The 17639-nt window shown below is 39.8% G+C and overlaps 1 protein-coding gene across 2 annotated transcripts in view; it reads left to right on the forward strand.

The window, feature by feature from the left end:
• bbs9 (Bardet-Biedl syndrome 9) overlaps positions 1-17639 on the forward strand; it is a 291076-nt gene that overhangs the window by 195101 nt on the left and 78336 nt on the right. For both annotated transcript variants that reach the window (XM_041794515.1, XM_041794514.1), the window contains exon 21: positions 7074-7175. In XM_041794515.1, the coding sequence (XP_041650449.1) occupies positions 7074-7175 (102 nt within the window). The remainder of the gene's footprint in view (positions 1-7073; positions 7176-17639) is intronic.

Genomic DNA, 17639 nt, shown 5'->3' on the forward strand with positions numbered 1-17639 from the left:
AGCTACACTAAGCTGTTAAAACTGTCTCTTAACCCTTCACCTACTGAGCCCGCGCCGGCGCAGTGTTTTATATGTCCAGAGTATTATTACCGTAACTCTGTCAAAGTTTGTCCGATCAGAAAAATTCCAACAGTGTTGGAAAGCTGAGAATTGTGGGCATGTGCACATGGTTCATTACAGTACTCGCAACCATATGACGTGGGCATTCATAGCAAAACACCATAGCAAAACACCAGAAGTATCGCAAGACCGCTACACGGATTCTCAACACTGTAACTCCTCGAAAGTTTGCTCAATCTAAAAAATTCCAACGCCGAAAGAGAGCTGAGAATCTGTGCTTTCTTGCAATAAATGATGTGTGGTATATACAGTGCTTAACAAATTTGTTAGACCACCTGTCATATTTGTCTCAGAGACCATCCAGCATCATGAAGTGCTTTAATGCAGACTCTTTCATTTTCAGTGAGCTCTCCACGTTTTACCATTTTGAACAGGAATGAGGAATTTCAAACTGAATTCACCCAAATTTCACCACTAAAACTCATTTTTCTCTTCATGAATGCAAGTAAATAACTATAATTTGACATATTATTCAAGAAATATTAATTTGCTTTACTATTTTTTCAGGTTTTTTGTAAATCAGTAAACTTGAAAATTCATGGATAACAATAATAATTATATTTTAGCATTAAAAATATCATTTGGGTTAAAGAGCTTCTTCATATTGGTGTATTAGCCATTGCAGAAACATAAAAAATGATTTTGGTTTTACCATTTTTTACTAATGGTGTTAATTTAGGGCAGCTATGGCATAAACCTTACTTTGGGTGGTGGTCTAATAAATTTGTTAAGCACTGTATATTACAGTAATTTCGAACAGCACCATGAAAATAGCAGCTTTGTCAGAAGACGAGTGAGAAAGGAGAGTGAAGGAAGAGGGTAAAAGGAGAGTGAGCGAGAGTGGTGTGTTGTTTTCAAAAAATAGCGTTCGTGGCATTTGTGTGTGTCTGTCATGTGCAATAACAATATGTTACTTGAGAATGTTGACCTTTATTTGCACTAATTGTCGCCTATGTATATAGTTATCTTTTGCACTGTGTTTGGCACACCCAGAGTCCTGGACTCAAAAAATGACTGGTGATTGTTCTAAACATGAATAGGTTCACATTTCAAATGTCAAATCAAAACTTCATGAGCAATAACAACATTTCTTCTCATAAAAGCCATGATAAACAAATCTGTTTTTGTGTTTTTCTTCTTTTAAACTGGTGTCAATTTGACACCGTTGATTATACTGTTCTTCTGCAGAGGTCATGTCTTTAAAATGGTTTCAAGACTATCTGTCAAACAGCAGCAGTGAGTCTAAATATTTGCTCTCCATATTAAACTCTATCAAAAAGGGGGGTCCCTCAAGGTTCGGTCTTGAGCCCTGCACTCTTCACATTTTATATCAATGAGTTACATCTGTATTATCACATTGTAATACCCACCTTTATGTTGATGACATGGTTCTGTACTGTTTCGCTAACACTGCACAGCTAGCCACTGACATTCTCCAACAAGAGCTTCACAAACCGCAAGTAACCAAATCTTGAGTGCGATTCGAGTCCCTAGTCCCTAGTGTTCAAGTCCGAGTCGAGTCTGAGTCACCAAAGAAAAAATCAGAGTCGAGTCCTCTTTACCTGAGTCTGAGTCCGAGTCGAGTCCCCATTACCCAGGTCATTCTCACAAAACTATTAACTCTGTGGGCACCAGAGTTTTTTCAAAATATATAAAATATTCAGTTTTGATATCAAGATTTCAAAAGGCTGTAGCTTGAAAGTGGTTAGAGATAAAGGCATACTGTAAATGAGAAAAATCTTCAGTATGACCTAAAATTTGTGATGAGAGTACATCCACTCATCTGATTTGCATATTCTGACATCACCAGGTGGCCTCAACCGCCATTGGCTGTGCGTTTTCTCCCACAGCTTCTACTCTATGCTTCTACCATGTCTCTTCCTCCGCTGTGTTTTTTTATTCCCGGTCTCTGGAACTATTCATGGTGTTTTGCCCCCCCGATACCCCCACCATGGTATTTGTCGATTACTCCCACCCTGGCCACAGTGAGGCAAAGCATCGGCTTCGCTGCTTGTGGACTGTCATGCCGACTCCCTGTTGGTGCCAACAGATGCACTGTGAGTCTCACCCATGGTCTCACCGGACAACTGAACGCCATTTCAGAGGGTGAATTTTTATAATTTCTCCCGGCATTGTGGGTATTCTCGCTACAATTCACTCTCTTTCTCTCTGTTACGCTCCGACTCGTCTCCGCCACCGGGGGCGTGCGTCTTTTAAACTCTATAAACTCCAAAACTTTGAATAGAAACACACCCAAAAATGCTGCTGGGATTGAAGTTACTCATGTCTGCCATCTCCTGGTGTAAAGTAGTAACAACATTAGGCACCATATTTGCCTGTTTGAGTCAGCAATGTTGCTTGTCGCAATTTTGCAACTTTGGTGGTTACAGAGTTAATACAACGCGTTGGCGAGGTTTTTTTAAAAAAAGGCTAAGATTTAGAAAAATTATAACAATATCAAAGATGATGTTTGGCTCTGTCTTAAATCATGCAATTTATACATAAAATGTAATTATTGTTGTTTTTTAGTACAGTTTTAGCTCAAATTCTCATTACCGCAACATTTTTGAAGTCAACAATAGTTGTTGGATTGAATTATAGACTGAATTCAGTTTTCACCAGAAGAACAACAAGGAAGAACCGATCTAAAAAGTCGCCTTTCTGTTGCTGTATTTGTGCTGCTCACTTGTGATGGACCAGGATGGACCACTGAACTTTTCCTTCTCAGCTCTGTTTGATTTGACTGTGCTCCATTTGGAATTTGCTTTAGGAATTCTGTGAAGTGACAGGGAATTCAGTCTGCTTCTCTCATTCCATCTTTTGTCATTGTTTTGATTGAGAGCCCCCTGGTGGTGGAAGTTACCAGTTTTTCACAGTATCAAGTCTAAACCTCACTGGTGTCTAAAACTCAACCAGTGTGATAAATATAGACGTGACCACAACCAAGAGACGAGAAGACACTTTCCACATCTCTAACTGGCCAGTGCTATGTTGAATATTTACGGAGAGAAGCAGAGAGAGTCAGGGAGGAGGAATGTAAGAGAGCTGCAGTAAGAGACGCTCTCTATGTGTGTACATAGAGTAAGTCACTCCAGAGGTGGGCTGTTTCCTTACCTGATGTTGATGTAAGGCTGTGGTTGTAACACACACTCGCTGTCACACACACACACAACCACACATTCCCATGAAATTGTAAGACAGCGTTAAAAAAACCAACTCGCCCTAGAAAAACACCTGCCCAATTAAGAGCGAGGCATATCCCATTTCAAACAACTGTGAGTGAGCGAAGCCACAGGCTGTGCTCTCACCAAAGAGAACAAGATTGGCTTTAGAAAAGGCCAGGATAAATATTAGACAGGGCTTAGGCTAATCTACACACACACTCTCTGTGGGGGAGATGGAGACACACACACATTCTCAGACACTTTAAGGTAGACATGGTGGCAGACACGCACACGCTCAGTCTGTCTCCTACTAACACACAACACAAAGGAGAGATGTGTGTCGCACATGTTCAGAGAAAGTACCGTGAAACTGGGCATTATCCTCAGGGAGGAGAGGAAATGAGGAGAACGGGAGGGATGAGAAACCAGGGTTGGAAAGATGAATGTGAGAAAGAGAAGGTTCAAGAAGGTAAGACTGACCCCACAGTAGATTTTTCCTCCCCTAGAATAAAGAAGGTTTCATCAATATGAGGCTTGTTGTCATTATAGTTCTTGTTGATGGATTAGGACTTCCTAAACATTATGGAGGTTGTCCAAACTAAGGTATGGACATATCCCTGTAATAATGTAATAAGATTTAATAACCCCAATTCCCCAAAAAATGGGACACTGTGTAAAATGTACATAAAAGCAGAATGTAGTGATTTGCAAATCTCACAAATCCATATTTTATTTATAATAGGACATAAAAGACCTATCAGGTCTTAACACTGAGCCATTTTACCATTTCATTGAAAATATGTGCTCATTTTGAATTTTGATGGCAGCAACACATCTCAAAAAAGTAGGGACGGGGCAGCAAATGGCTGGAAAAGTAAAAGGCACTAAACCTGAGGAGGATTTTGGAACTAATTAGGTTAACTGGCAACAGGTGGGTTACATGATTCGGTACAAAAGGAGCATTTTAGAGAGGCAGAGTCTGTCAGAAGTAAAGATTGCCACCAATTTGCATAAAACTGTCTTAAAACTGTTGAGCAATTTCGGAAAAATGTTCTGCAGACTTTGAATCTCCCATCTAAAGTACAAATATCATCAAAAGATTCAGAGAATCTGTGAGCAAGACCTGAGGTCATTGGATAATCATGATCTGCAGGCCCTCAGGCAGCACTGCATTAAACAGGCATGATTCTGTCCTAGAAATCACTGCATGGGCTCAGGAACACTTCCAGAAATCACTGTATGTCAACACTGTGGCATCAAACTTAAAGACGGGTCATGCAAAGGAGAAGCCAAATGTGAATACAATCCAGAGACGCTGCTGTCTTCTCTGGGCCAAAGCTCATTTAAAATGGGGCAGTGCAAAATGGAAGATTGTTCTGTGGTCAGATGAATCAAAATTTGAAATTATTCTTGGAAACCACAGATGATATGTCCTGTGGAGTAAAGAGGAGAGGGAGCATGGTCCTGAACTGGCCTGCCTGCAGTCCAGACCTTTTACCAACAGAAAACAAATGGAGCATCAGAAAATGCTCCAAATGTTTATGCTCTTTTACAAATAAAGTATGGGTTTATGAAACATGCGTATCATTGCTTTCTGTATTTATTTTTATTTTTATTTTTTATTTTACCTGACTTTTTTGAAACTGGCGTTGTATGCCATGTAAAATAGAGAGTTATGGACAAGCAGTGAGCCTTGGATCAATTGCACTTCTGATTGGATGCTTTTTTACTCATGCAATTCAAAAGATATTAAGAAGTTTGTTTTTTAATGCTTAATAAGCTTTCATAGAGTTAGAGGAATTTTAGAAAATTTGCCTGAAGGGGTTCCCCTCCAGAAGCACTGGAGGATTGCCTACCAGAGATGTAAAAAGGATGAGATATGGAGAGGAAAGCAAAAGGACAGAAGACGACCAGATAAAGAGGATGAGAAAGGAGTAAAGGGGGAACAGACGGGGAGGAGAAAAGAGGAAAAAGGAGACGAATGGGGGAGGAGAGGAATGAGGAAAGGGGAGGATGAGGAGGAGACAGAGAGGTGGGACACTGGAGAGACAAGGCGTCCAATTCATCGGCCTCAGGAGCTCCCTTAATCCAGACTGATCCTCAGGATTCTAGCAGGGATTTCAACACACACACAATCACACCCTGCAAGCTCACACACTTGAAATGATGCTTACAAACCACACATTTAACAGTTTGATTCACAGATTTTTTTTTTTTTTTTTTTTTTGGATTTTTAACATTCATTACAAAACTATTATTACATAAGAACAGTATAATGCCTGTGTTTTTCTTTATATTTCCATATTTGTCTCAATAAATGTTTAAATAAGTATGTTTGATGAGTATTTCAGTGCCAATGGAAACCCGTGGAAGTGATTTTTGAACATCAAATTTCATGTATTTAAATGTCTTTAGAAACTTTTTTCTAATCTTTGGACAAAGTGGGTTGAATATTAAAAGTTCCAAAGACAGGTTTTGCAGAGGAGACAATCATCATTCTGTGATATCATCTTGCCCTTGCAACAATAATTAACTTTTATTTCATGCCCACGTACAGTACGCTTAAGTCCTGAAACCTCTCTGCTTTTAAATCTTGTTTTAGAAAACAGTGCAGAGAAGTTAGCTAGAGATGGAAAATGCTGCTGGATCTTGCCGCTCCTCTGCTACTGAACCGGTAGCTGACTTTTCTTCTTTATGTGTTTTGTTTTGCCTGCTTCTTCCTCTTCTTTGTTGGTTGTTTAAAAGTGGTAAGCTAACACTTAAGAGCATTGCTGCAAGGCAATTGGTCAGTAATACTGCCTGCACAAAGAACTCAAGACATATTTGTCATGGGACTACATGCACCAAACCATGACAAATATTGTTATTTATTAAAATAACTTAAAAAATCACAGTTTTCTCTCAAGGTCACATATTATGGAAAATAAATTTTTTCAGTCTTTTCCAACAAAAATGTGTGCCCCCGGCCTGTCCACATCCCCCCCAAGAATCCAAAAAAAACATCCTCCCTCCCCCTCTCTTTCTCCACCTTTTAGAAAATGCATGCTGAAACAAGCCGTTCTCAGATTTTACCCCCATGATGTCATGTGGGGAGCTAGCCCCACCCCATGGTTTGGTTGGCCCTCCCCTGCTTGGAAGAAAGTTGCACCCTCCTCTCCTCATCCTCGAGGAGGATCAGTAAAGCCACAGCCATTTCCTGAGAGGGGCAGAGTCAGACAGCTAATTAACATTTAAAGCCACAGGCACAGAAACAGCTCATTCTGAGCAGGGCTGAAACAGAGGGGTTTGTAGACATGCAGAAATCCAACACTGGAGTGTTTCTTCAGCAACAAACTTCACAGGCATGTTTTGGAGACCTCTAAGACCAACATAAACTTGTCTTAAAAGAGTTAAATATACCACCTTTCAATGTATGTTTTAACATAATGAGGGGAAAAGATGTTCAAATGTGGCGCTCCCAGCCTGCTCCACTCCACAAGCACACAGTGAGATGCATTACAGTTGGGGGAAACTGAAGACTGGTTATCTCCAAAGAGCTCCACATGTTTAGTGCACAATGATGTCTTTGTGTCCACTCCCCATCCGAATAGATTTGTGTCATTAAAACTACTCAGGTTTGTAGTTGAAAACTTTGATTAAACAGACAACTTTTTAAGAATAATGTCGGTTTAAATCATGCTCAGGCCCATAAACAGTTAATGGGACCAAAGGGTTGTAGAGAATCTGCACGCTCTAGTTTTAATGTTGCTAATAAAAAGTGTGATTTTTTTCTCTCTCTCTGTCTTTTAGGTGGTGTTGAACCCATCACAGAGTCGACTGCTGACCAAGAGGAGCCACTGGAGGCGACCAAGTTTGTCAAGAAGAAACAGCCATCAAAGAAAGTCAAGAAAGGTAGGAACATCAACCACATGTTATCTTCTGAATGCTTTCCTGACACTTTCTCCTCTCTTAGAGCTGCTGTGAGCAGTCATACTTCACCGTGCAACATTTCCAACCAACCCACAATGCATCACTCCATTAGTTCATGTGCACTATTGGTCCCAGCCTGCTCCGAACCCTGAGCAGAGCTGTGACACTGATATCTGTTTACTGTCTGTCACACTGCTGTAATTCATCACTGTGTTTCCTCATGACACGGAGCTGTATCTCATCTGGTATTAGTACATGACATCATGGCATCATGGCTGGAGCTGGATCATGATCTATGAAGCGGAGATGGTGCACAGCGAATTTGGTTCTGCAGATGAGGCTGAAAATATCTCAATGACTTGAACACACATTTAACAAACATGCATGGCTGCATGGTCTTGTTTCCTGTCACAAAGGGGCTTCTGGTTTACACTGAGGACAAATCCAGATTTTATGACAGTTTGTCTTTTCTAAACCGGGCCGGATTGATCTGCTTTGAGGGGCTCTGCTTTGTTAGTGTGTTGTAGTTGGTGAGTGTGTGTGGCTGTGTGTGTCGGTGTGTTCATGCCTGTGGTTAATCCACTCAGGCGTCACTGCTAATGAGGACAGGAGGTGTAGGAGACTGAGAGAGGGCGACACAAGGATCATTACATGTGCACACGAACACGAACACATGCATTTATGCACACTCTTTCACACCAGCAAGGGATTGAATCAGGAAGTTTATGAATCAGGAGTTTACAGGTAGTTTTTAAAACGTATGAAGACAATTTTTCCACTTTTTTCTGCTGCTGTTAAGGTCTCATCCACACTGCAGCCCAAAGTCACCTGAATCTGATTTCCATTTCAGTCAGATCTGTTTGAATTGCTTCTGACATTGAAATCTGATCTTTTTTAATCAGATTTGGACCGTATTTGTATTTGGATCCATTCAGGTGACTAGAGGAGTCTACTGAATGTGCTCTTACTGAGTTTTTTTCTCATTATATTGAATAATCTTCTCTTGAATGTAGGAAAAGGCGGTCAACTGTCTTATCCTTTGTCCCCCCAGCACTACATCAGTAACTTTTCAGCTACACTCTTTACACACAGTGTTACTAAATCCTCAGTAAGGATAGTCGCTATTGGCTGTCCTTAAAGTCGTCAGAAGTCGCTAAATGATGTCATCACCCAATTAGCGTGATTGGCAATGTACGTGTAATTGTAATGGATGCTAAAGGATCAAGGAATTAACCTTTCAAAGCAGATGGATATACCCGTTTCTGTGTTTCTCACTGGCGAATCAATCTTGCAAAGCTCCCATCTGAACAGTTTGGGCACGGTTAGAAAGTGACAGGACCAATCAGTGTAAAAATAAACTGGGGCAGTACTTTTAGGCGTGGCAGAGTTGTGATGTAAGCAAACCGCAACAAGAGACGGTGCAATTATGGCAGAAGAGATTGGCGTGGATGCTGCTAAAGCGCCAGTTTTATCAGAACTAGACGACATTTCTCCGTTTAAAGAAGAACAAAGACCAGCAGTGAGTTGTTTTCTTTTCAAAAGTGACAAAAGTTGTGTACTGACATGTCTACAGTCACCATGGTTCACATTATGCAGTTCTTTATGGAGTTTATGCCCCTGTAGTTGCTACGCCACTTGTTTTGTTGCTCTGATTGGATGTGACACACAGAACGTTCATCCAATCACACTCCGAGTTTTTTTCAAAGGCTCTGCCCTTTCCCAAATGCGAGGGAGGTTTACCAGATGGATGTGTTAAACACATCCATCTGGTGTGTCAGGTTAGAGAGGAATAATGTTTTGGTAGAGACAGAAAGTGACTAAAAACACCGTAAATATGTTAAGAAGCACAATAAAAATAACATTTTTACGTTATTTTGATGTATTTTAAAAACTACATTAACCCTCTAAATGGACCAAAAAGAGACAATAAAAAACCGTCAAGGTGGCTTTGCTGTGTCATTCATTTGCAGCAGAGGGGTGAACTCCTGCTCTGACTGGAGCTGGGAGGGACTGCTGTATGAGGACTGGACTTGCCTGTGAGTGCTTTGGGACGGGGCAGGGGCCAACGGCAGCCCCCAGTGCTGAGAGCTCTGAAGAATGAGACGTTCTTTCATGTCAGAGTGTCCAAAAGTCTCAAATAACAGCTGAAAAGTCGCTTTTTTTTCGCTAGATGCGTGTGAATACTCTTTTAAATATAGCGACAAAGTTGGTCAGTTAGCAACACTGCTCACACACAATCAGCAAATGCTAAAGGAAAGTCATCCTCAATTAACCATTTAAACATCTAGTATAAGTCTGTGGTTTGTTCTTAAAACAAAAAGAGGAAGGAGAGATGAGAGGAAAGGGGGAATGATTTGATGAAGAGAGAGGAAGGAGAGGGCCGATGGGAGCATCATGTCCAGACTTGTCCTGTTTTCACCACAGCTCCTCCCTTCAGACGCAGAGAGGAGAAGCAGAGGTAATTCATAAAGCTGTAAAGCCTGTACAAATAATTATGTGGTCATGTTCATTAATCTGTTTAACTCAGTTCAACTTCACTTCATTTACGCAACATCTTTTACCGCTGCAGGCATGCAGCCTTGAGCCCGTCATGGGGAATGAAAAGATGAAGAGAAATTAAAAACATTTACATTTTAATAGACTAAAAGAAGAGGAAACTGTTTAAATTGCCATTTGAAAAATCAAATGAATAATAAACTACTGGTGAAAACAGTAACACAGGGCTATTATAACCAATGAAACTGCCAAGACTGAAGCAGTGGTTCTCAACTGGTGGGTCAGGACCCAAAGGTGGACTGCAGAACTGTTTTCAGTGGGTCTCAAATGTTTGCCTCTTAAAAAATGCTTGTATGAGTCTATGAGCTGCTGAAACCAGCACTAGATATGCATTCATACAGTTTATTTTTACATTTCTAACGGGTAAGTGTCAATGTTTTCCCAATATTTTAATTCATTTATCTCATTCTCTTGGGTAACATAGCTGCTTTTCCCATGATAATTGCCAAACATCCTGATGTTATTTCAGGTAAATGGGGTTCAATGTGTTTGATTTGCCCATTCTCTGTGTTTGTTTAAATTACTTGTTCCACTCACGATCTAAACAAGCACATACTTCATAAAATAAATGGGACTGGTTTAAAATGTTCCTATGTTGGATTCCTGATTGTCATTGAAGAGACTGTTGTGGGTCCTGAAGCTACACCAGTTGAGAACCACTGGACTAAATCATAAACAAGGGGAGAAAATATACTTCTCTTTAACATAACACAAAGTTTTATCAATTGTTTGTGAAGTTGCTTGCATCCTTTTTTCATGTTTTATTTCTAATGCCATTCTTGGTAAGATTTGAAAAAAAAATGTGGGCCTCATTCTGCTTTTTTACGGTTGGTTTTCAGTAAGAACATGAACCAACCTTGATCCAACTGCAGAAAGCATTGCACTTGTGTGTATTCAAACAGCTACCATAGCCTGTGGTTGCACATGTTAAAGAGCACAGGCAGACCCTATGGATCTTCACAAGCACATATCTGTACCTGCAAACATGTGTCCTGCTTACTCAGCCATTTTAAAGCAGTTGCAATCACAAACAAACTGCTGTGCTGTGGAAAGAAGTTTAGTTTTTACGATGACATCATAAAGTTGATACGACGCTCTGTCCCGTATCCAGGCGTGGTTGCATTCACACCTCATCTGAACTGTGCCAGAGTCCCACTTGAATCGTGCCCGAGACCACCTCCTCAAGACACGGTTCGTTTGCATTCACACTTCCAAAACAAACTGGACTTGGGCTCAAGTGCACTCGGATCCAGGACCAGGCCCGTAGTGTGAAAGCACCCTTAAAGAGCCTCATGTGGAAAATTGATGTGAAAAACTGCAACTTTAATCAAGACAACAATAAGTATGTTTTTACTGTGCCAGATTACAGAAGTACTAGTGTGCTTCTTGTCTGAAAGGCGCTAGGTTGAGGGTTTTATTTTAACTTCAAGATAAAAGTGAAACAAAAGTGTGCCATATTTTTGCCCTCTAAAATCTTCTGAATTTAATAATCCTCCGGGGGCCATATGGGAAGCTCTGGGGGGCCTAATATGGCCCCCAAGCCTCAGTTGATGATCAGTTATGTAGGGCATAGAAGTCCTCAGCACAGCTGCAATCAGCTGACTGACCGTTTTTTAGCACTTTCCTCCCTGAAAAGTCAAAGCATGCTAGCTCAGGGAACATATTTTGAGCCTTGTCAACATAACTGTATGTGCTTGAACCATATTAAACTACATTTGTGCTCCACTGATGTGCTTTTGAAGTCAGAGCAGAAAGCGTTCAGGTAGGGAGGTAATCAGACAGGTATTCCCTCCACTGGGTCCTTATAAAATGATCGCACAGACTTGTTTCATAACTGTACTGGTGCCAGAGACTTACAGTAGATTTTTCTCTCTAATGGTGGCAGAATGCCAGTAAAGCCTTTGGGTGCTGTGGGCAGCTCAAAACTCCCATAAAAGCCAGGGAACAAATCAGTTCAAAGCTCCTGTTTTTCAGACAAAGACACACACACCTTCCGCCTACCTGTCTGTGGCTTTAAAGTCATTAGGCGCCATGCCAAACCCCACACATCACACACTCACATGAACATACAGACCGCTCTGTTAGAGAGCATGGCAGCCTGAAAGCACATTTGGTCGACTTGAAAGGCATCAAAAGGCAGAGAGAGAGAGAGAGAGGGAGAGGGGTGAGTGGAGCTCTCTCTCTCACTCACCCTGTCTCCTCGTCTTGAAAAGGAAGTATGAAAGAGAGATGAAAGGGAGAGTGTCTTCTTCTCTTCTTTCCTGGCACTGCATCCCTGTTTGTTGTTGTGCTCCTCCCCTACAGCCCACCTGGGATTTCAGACACCTTCAACATCACACAGCGGGAATCACACACAATCTTCCTGGAAAGTGCAAGTTCACGTGCTATCTCTTCTATGTACAAATGCAAAGGTATGCTAAGATTGGCCAAATAATTCAGAATCAGAATCATAAAGTCTTCTTTCACTACCCAGACGACACACAGATATACCTGCCCCTGAGACCTGAGGACCAGAGAAGCCTAGCTGCTGTTTAGAAGATATCAACTGCTGGATGGCACAAAATTTCCTACAGCCCAATAATTCCAAATCCCAAATCATTCAAAACTCCTCCAACACAATCACAATCGCAGCACACATCAATAAAGTTATGCAGTTATGCTTTTTTCATTCAAGCACAATTGCCAAAATAAAACCAATCCACGCAGTAATCCACGCACTCATTTTTTCCTGTCTGTACTATTTCAACTCTCTCCTTCCTTTTCCTTCAACTGGTACAAAATGCAGCAGCTAGGTTTCTAACTGGTTTTAACAGATGACATCACATCACCCCGACTTCTTTACTCTGGCTTCCCATTGGTTTTTAGAATTGACTTTAAGATTTTACTTGTTACTTTAAAGGCACTAAAGGGTCTGGCTCCAAAATATATAATAGAACTTTGAATTCCCTAGGTCGCAGACCACAGCTTCAGATCCTCAAGTGGGAACCTCGGGTCATTCCAAAGTTGAGACTTAAAACTAAAGATAAGATAAATTTAATGTCATTGCACATAATACACAAAGAAATTTCGTTTGCAACACAAGAAAAAAAAAAGCATAAGACAGAAAATATAATACTCTAATAAAAGTATAAAGTTGGTTGAGTAAATTGCACAGGTAATAAATAAATTGCAAAGGTGATCGAGCATTTTCCATCAGGGTTCCTCGACTTTGGAACGACCTACCTGAGGAGAAAAGGCATGCAGAATCAGTCTCTTATTTTAAATCATTTCTTAAAATGTATTTTACAGACTTTATTTTTGATTGGTTCTAATCTTTCTAATCTGATGTATCCCTGTTTTACTCTTCTTTTATTTCATTCCTTTTTTTTTTACCTCACCCTTTAACGCTTCTGTCCATTTTATCATTTGCTCTCTTTCTGCTTGTGCTCTTAAATGTATACGTTTTAATGCCTCATTTGTAAAGAGCTTTATCTTAAATGGATGTTTCCCTCTTCATTGCAAATTTACCGTTTTTACTGGCTCTTGTATCCTCCTTTTGATGTTTTTATTTCTCTTGTCACCTCTGTATATCTCTTTTAACTGCTCACTCTCACATTTTGGTCTTCTTGGTCTCAACCTGTGTAGCTGGGTTCCTGTGTTGCCTGGGTCTTATGTTTTTATTGTTTTTAATGGCACCTATGGTGTCTGTGCTCTACTGATGTCATTGTTGTCTTAGTTTGTATGGTCTCTTACAGTGCCTGTGCACTAATGATGTCTATGATATCATGGTTTACTTGGTATCTAGGTTCTGATGCTGTTAGTTTATTATCTTGATCATGTTTTCTGTTCTGGTTCCTTGGTTACCTACATTGGTGTAAAGGCATTTTTTGATTTCCAGGGTGGATGCACCTCATCTGAAACTCTTGGCTTTGGTTTCTCTTTAATGAGGGCATATTAAGTAAGAATCCTCCATCAAAGCTGCTTTTTATCACATGTACAGATATGCACCGACATTCTTTCCATCCCTCTCCTCCCTTCAGGTGAGTGATGACATCAGCAGCAGCGTGAACACAGGTACAGAAACATGTGACTCTGTTCTGCTGGAGGAGACTTGTACCAACATGGCTGAATCACACCGTCCTGCTGCGTCAGTCTCTGTCAGATTACTGAAACACAATGAACGGAGCGAACAGAGCGATCAGATTACTGTCACATACTGCGGCTGCGATTCACATCCAACTTTTACACACATGGGCTCACACAGACACGCAGCAGGCAGGTTTCCTCATCCTGAACAGGATCCTCCCGGGCCGTGGCCACGTTTTCTGACCCATACATCTCTGTTCTGGTCGTCTGTGTGTGTGCTGATGTGTGTGACAGATAGAGCGCTCTGTATTCCCAGCTCACCCCCCATGAATAAAAACACAGACAGAAAATGAGCCCTTGTTTGGCCATCACACTCACATGGACTGTTGGAGGCTAAGCGTCCTTGCAGATGGAAAGTAAAATATGAAGCAGAGGCTGAATGCCGTTCGTGTGCGATGTGTTTGCTGGAGATTGAGTGCTTGTGTAAATGTTTAATGATGTTGATGGTGTGTTAAAGTAGGTGTGGCTGTTAGAGGAGATACGAGCTTCACCTGCAGGGAGTCTAGATATGTGTGTGGACTAGTATGAGAGAGGATACACAGCTATTTCTCTTCTAAACTTCTCTGCTTTCTCTACCACTCCTTATCCAAGGAAAACGAATCCGGTGACACAGCATTTACCCCTGAAATTTCACAATAAGAATCATCATTAAGACCTGCATTATTTCATTTTTTTTAGCTTTTTTTCTTTAGTCTCCACAGCCTGCACAGAGCTGTGTGTTCTGTAAATTATACAGACCGAATTAAAAAGTTACCCATAACTGCTTTTCATTTACAAGATTTGTCTACTAGGACTCCATCGTCTTACAACAAACAACAACAATAGTAAAAATAGGTTACTAAACCAGCTTTCCTGTTGTTAACCCATAAGAGCCCACACCCATTTTTCCTTTTAGCAAAATTATTGCAGGGCATTACACAGACTCAGTAGACCATGTACAACACATTTCTGACTTTTAAAAAAACACCTATCTCTAATGCCAAGGATAGGAAATGTTACTTATATGTCACGCTGGGCTTCTGTGGTTAATCTATTATCATCTATTATTGGAAAAATCATACAACATAAGTCAAAATCAATTAGATTTAACAACAAAAATCATTTTCAGGGGCTTTTTTTCAAAAAAAAATCCCAGTGAATGGGCCACAGTCATGATTTACTGATGACATCAATGCATTCTGTGCTGGATTGGCAAAATAATTTTGTGACCTGCCAAGGGACAACAGACGAAAATTAGCATTTTTTGCTAACTCTGGCGCATTTACAGTATGTAAATTTGTTCATTAATGTGCACTGTCCCTTTTAAATAAAAAAAGAAAGAAAGAAAGAAATAGGGGCTTTTAATCCCTTTTCACCACTGTTTCTGTTCACTTATGTCACGTTCTTCCACTTTTAATACACTTTTGAACACCATTTCCTACTTCATCTAGCCAATTTTTGCAACTTTTTCCCACTTTATACCCTTTTTGTGACTTTTTAACGTCTTTTCACCATTTTCCACCCATTTTGGCACCCTATTTGTATATCTGTAAGTCATTTTTTCCACTTTTCCCCATTTTTGCCTGTTTAAAAAGCGTTCTGCAACTGTATTTTACTTCAAGCCATTTGTTCCCATTTTGAACTCATTTTGCCAGTTTTTGGCCAGTTTTTACAAATTTATCTGGCCTTTTTTTTTTTTTTTAACCAGTTTTTGACTCTTCAACCCATTTTTGCCACTTTTAACCACTGTTCACAACTCTCTTCACATTTTTTGCCTTTCCTTTTTTTGCCTCTTTTGAACCCTTTTCACTGTTGCTTTCACAAGTTATGCCACATTTTTCTACACCTAGTTCATTTTTTCCACTTTTAAATTACTCAACCAATCACATGGCCACATCAGAATGTTCAGTGTGTTTCAATCAGGGACTTTATTAGTTAAAGTCAAGAAAAAAGCTATGCAAAGTCTCTTACAGAACATTTGAAGGTCATCTCTCCTATACTTTATGTAGGCAAAGAGCTCCAGCTACCACTTATTCCCAGGATGAGATGACTTCAGTGTTTATCTTTTACAAACTTTTAGATATTGTTTTATATTGTATCATTTTGTGCGGTATCTTCTTGTAGTGTATTGAATTATACTGAATTCCATAGAGGGTCATATGGTATTGTATGGTAAGGCATCACGTTGCATTGCTTCGCATCACATGGCATTGCACCACATCATATTGCATAGCATAGCTTTTCAATGCATTGCATCATATTGCATTGTATCGTATCCCATTGAGACAGTGACTCATTTTTTAAGAAATTTTAAAGTACATAAATACAAGAATATGTTAAAGGGACACCTCAAAGACTGTCCTAATCAGCCATAAAAATCTGATGTTTTATTAATGCTGTAGCCTCATATGTTGCATTTTTGTCACGTGTTTCTATCTGCAGAGATACTTCAGCTGATTGCAGTAAAAAAGTACATTTCATCTCAAACTCTGGTGGTTTTCAAGGCATCAGTTTGAGACCAATATTGATTTAAGTGCACATTAGCCTGACTTACCATGGTGCATTTATGATTTAGCGTTGTGAGTCATCTCTTAACAAATAAGCATGTAGATCAGGACTTACAGGAAATCTTCTGCCTCAAATTTCAGCAGGGGTTTGATTCTGGGAATTTGTGGAGGAAAGTCAGCAATTTTATTTTTTTAGTCTTAGTTGCGCGCTGGAATGCCACAGGAGTTTGTATTTTTGCCTCATCAGGGAGTTACATGGCATTTTAATTGGTGTGGTGTGTTCACCTAATTACAGCTGGTTTCAGACGCGTGTCCCCCCAAGTCAAACATGTCAAATGTGTGCTCTCAAAATAAAACGGCTCGCTTTTCTCATCCCCACTCGTCACATGTTTGCTACTTGAGTCCAACTAAGTGTGGAGTGTGTGCTCCACGCTTCCAAATGTTTGTCAACCGCCCCCGTAATCCAAGTCGTCAACAACTGTGAAGGCCTGGAATCTGGGCCACAACTTCTGCTCATACAGCCGGCCATTAAAAGTTCCTCTTGAATAGAACTGGCATCAGGAAGAGTTTAACAATTTGTCAAGTGTGTGCTCACAAAATCCAGCCTTATCAACACCTGCATGCTCTGTAAGTCATGTCTTCATTAAGACAACAAAATGAGTCAGTGGTAGCTTTGAATGGTGTTATCTTCTCACTTTCTCTGTTTAATTGAAAGACAAAATACTGACAAAGAAAGGAGGTTAAGGCTAGAAAACGTAAAATTTGTTTGCAAGCCAGACAGGTTGATTATTTACAATTTATTTTCTGCAAAAGTTTTCCAGTGATAGGATTTAATTCTCTTAAAGCCTTGTTGTGAAAACTGTCAATGTCTCTACTTCATCCCTCTCCATTCATTCAAGTTAAGGCTCAAAATCTGAGATAAAAGGTCAAAACACAAAATAAGATGTAAAAATAATGCTTTTAAAAGGCAAATATATAAAAAAATAAAGTCACAATCATGTTTTTAAGGCAAAAATATGGCTTTAAATTAAAAATGATGCACCTGAAAGGTCAAAATATAATATAAAGGTTGAAATAATAAATTGAAAAGTTCAAAATATTAGCTAAAGAGTGATGTAATCAATTGAAAAGGTCAATATTTGAAATAAAATGGGAAAATAAGTCAAAATAGTCAAAATATGAGATATAAAGTCAAAGTCAAAGTCAAATATGAGATACAAAGTCAAAATTATAAATTGAAAAAGCCATAATATTAGATAAAGTCAAAATAATCAGTTCA

The sequence above is a fragment of the Cheilinus undulatus genome, linkage group 8, assembly GCF_018320785.1.
Source record: "Cheilinus undulatus linkage group 8, ASM1832078v1, whole genome shotgun sequence".
Taxonomy (NCBI): domain Eukaryota; kingdom Metazoa; phylum Chordata; class Actinopteri; order Labriformes; family Labridae; genus Cheilinus; species Cheilinus undulatus.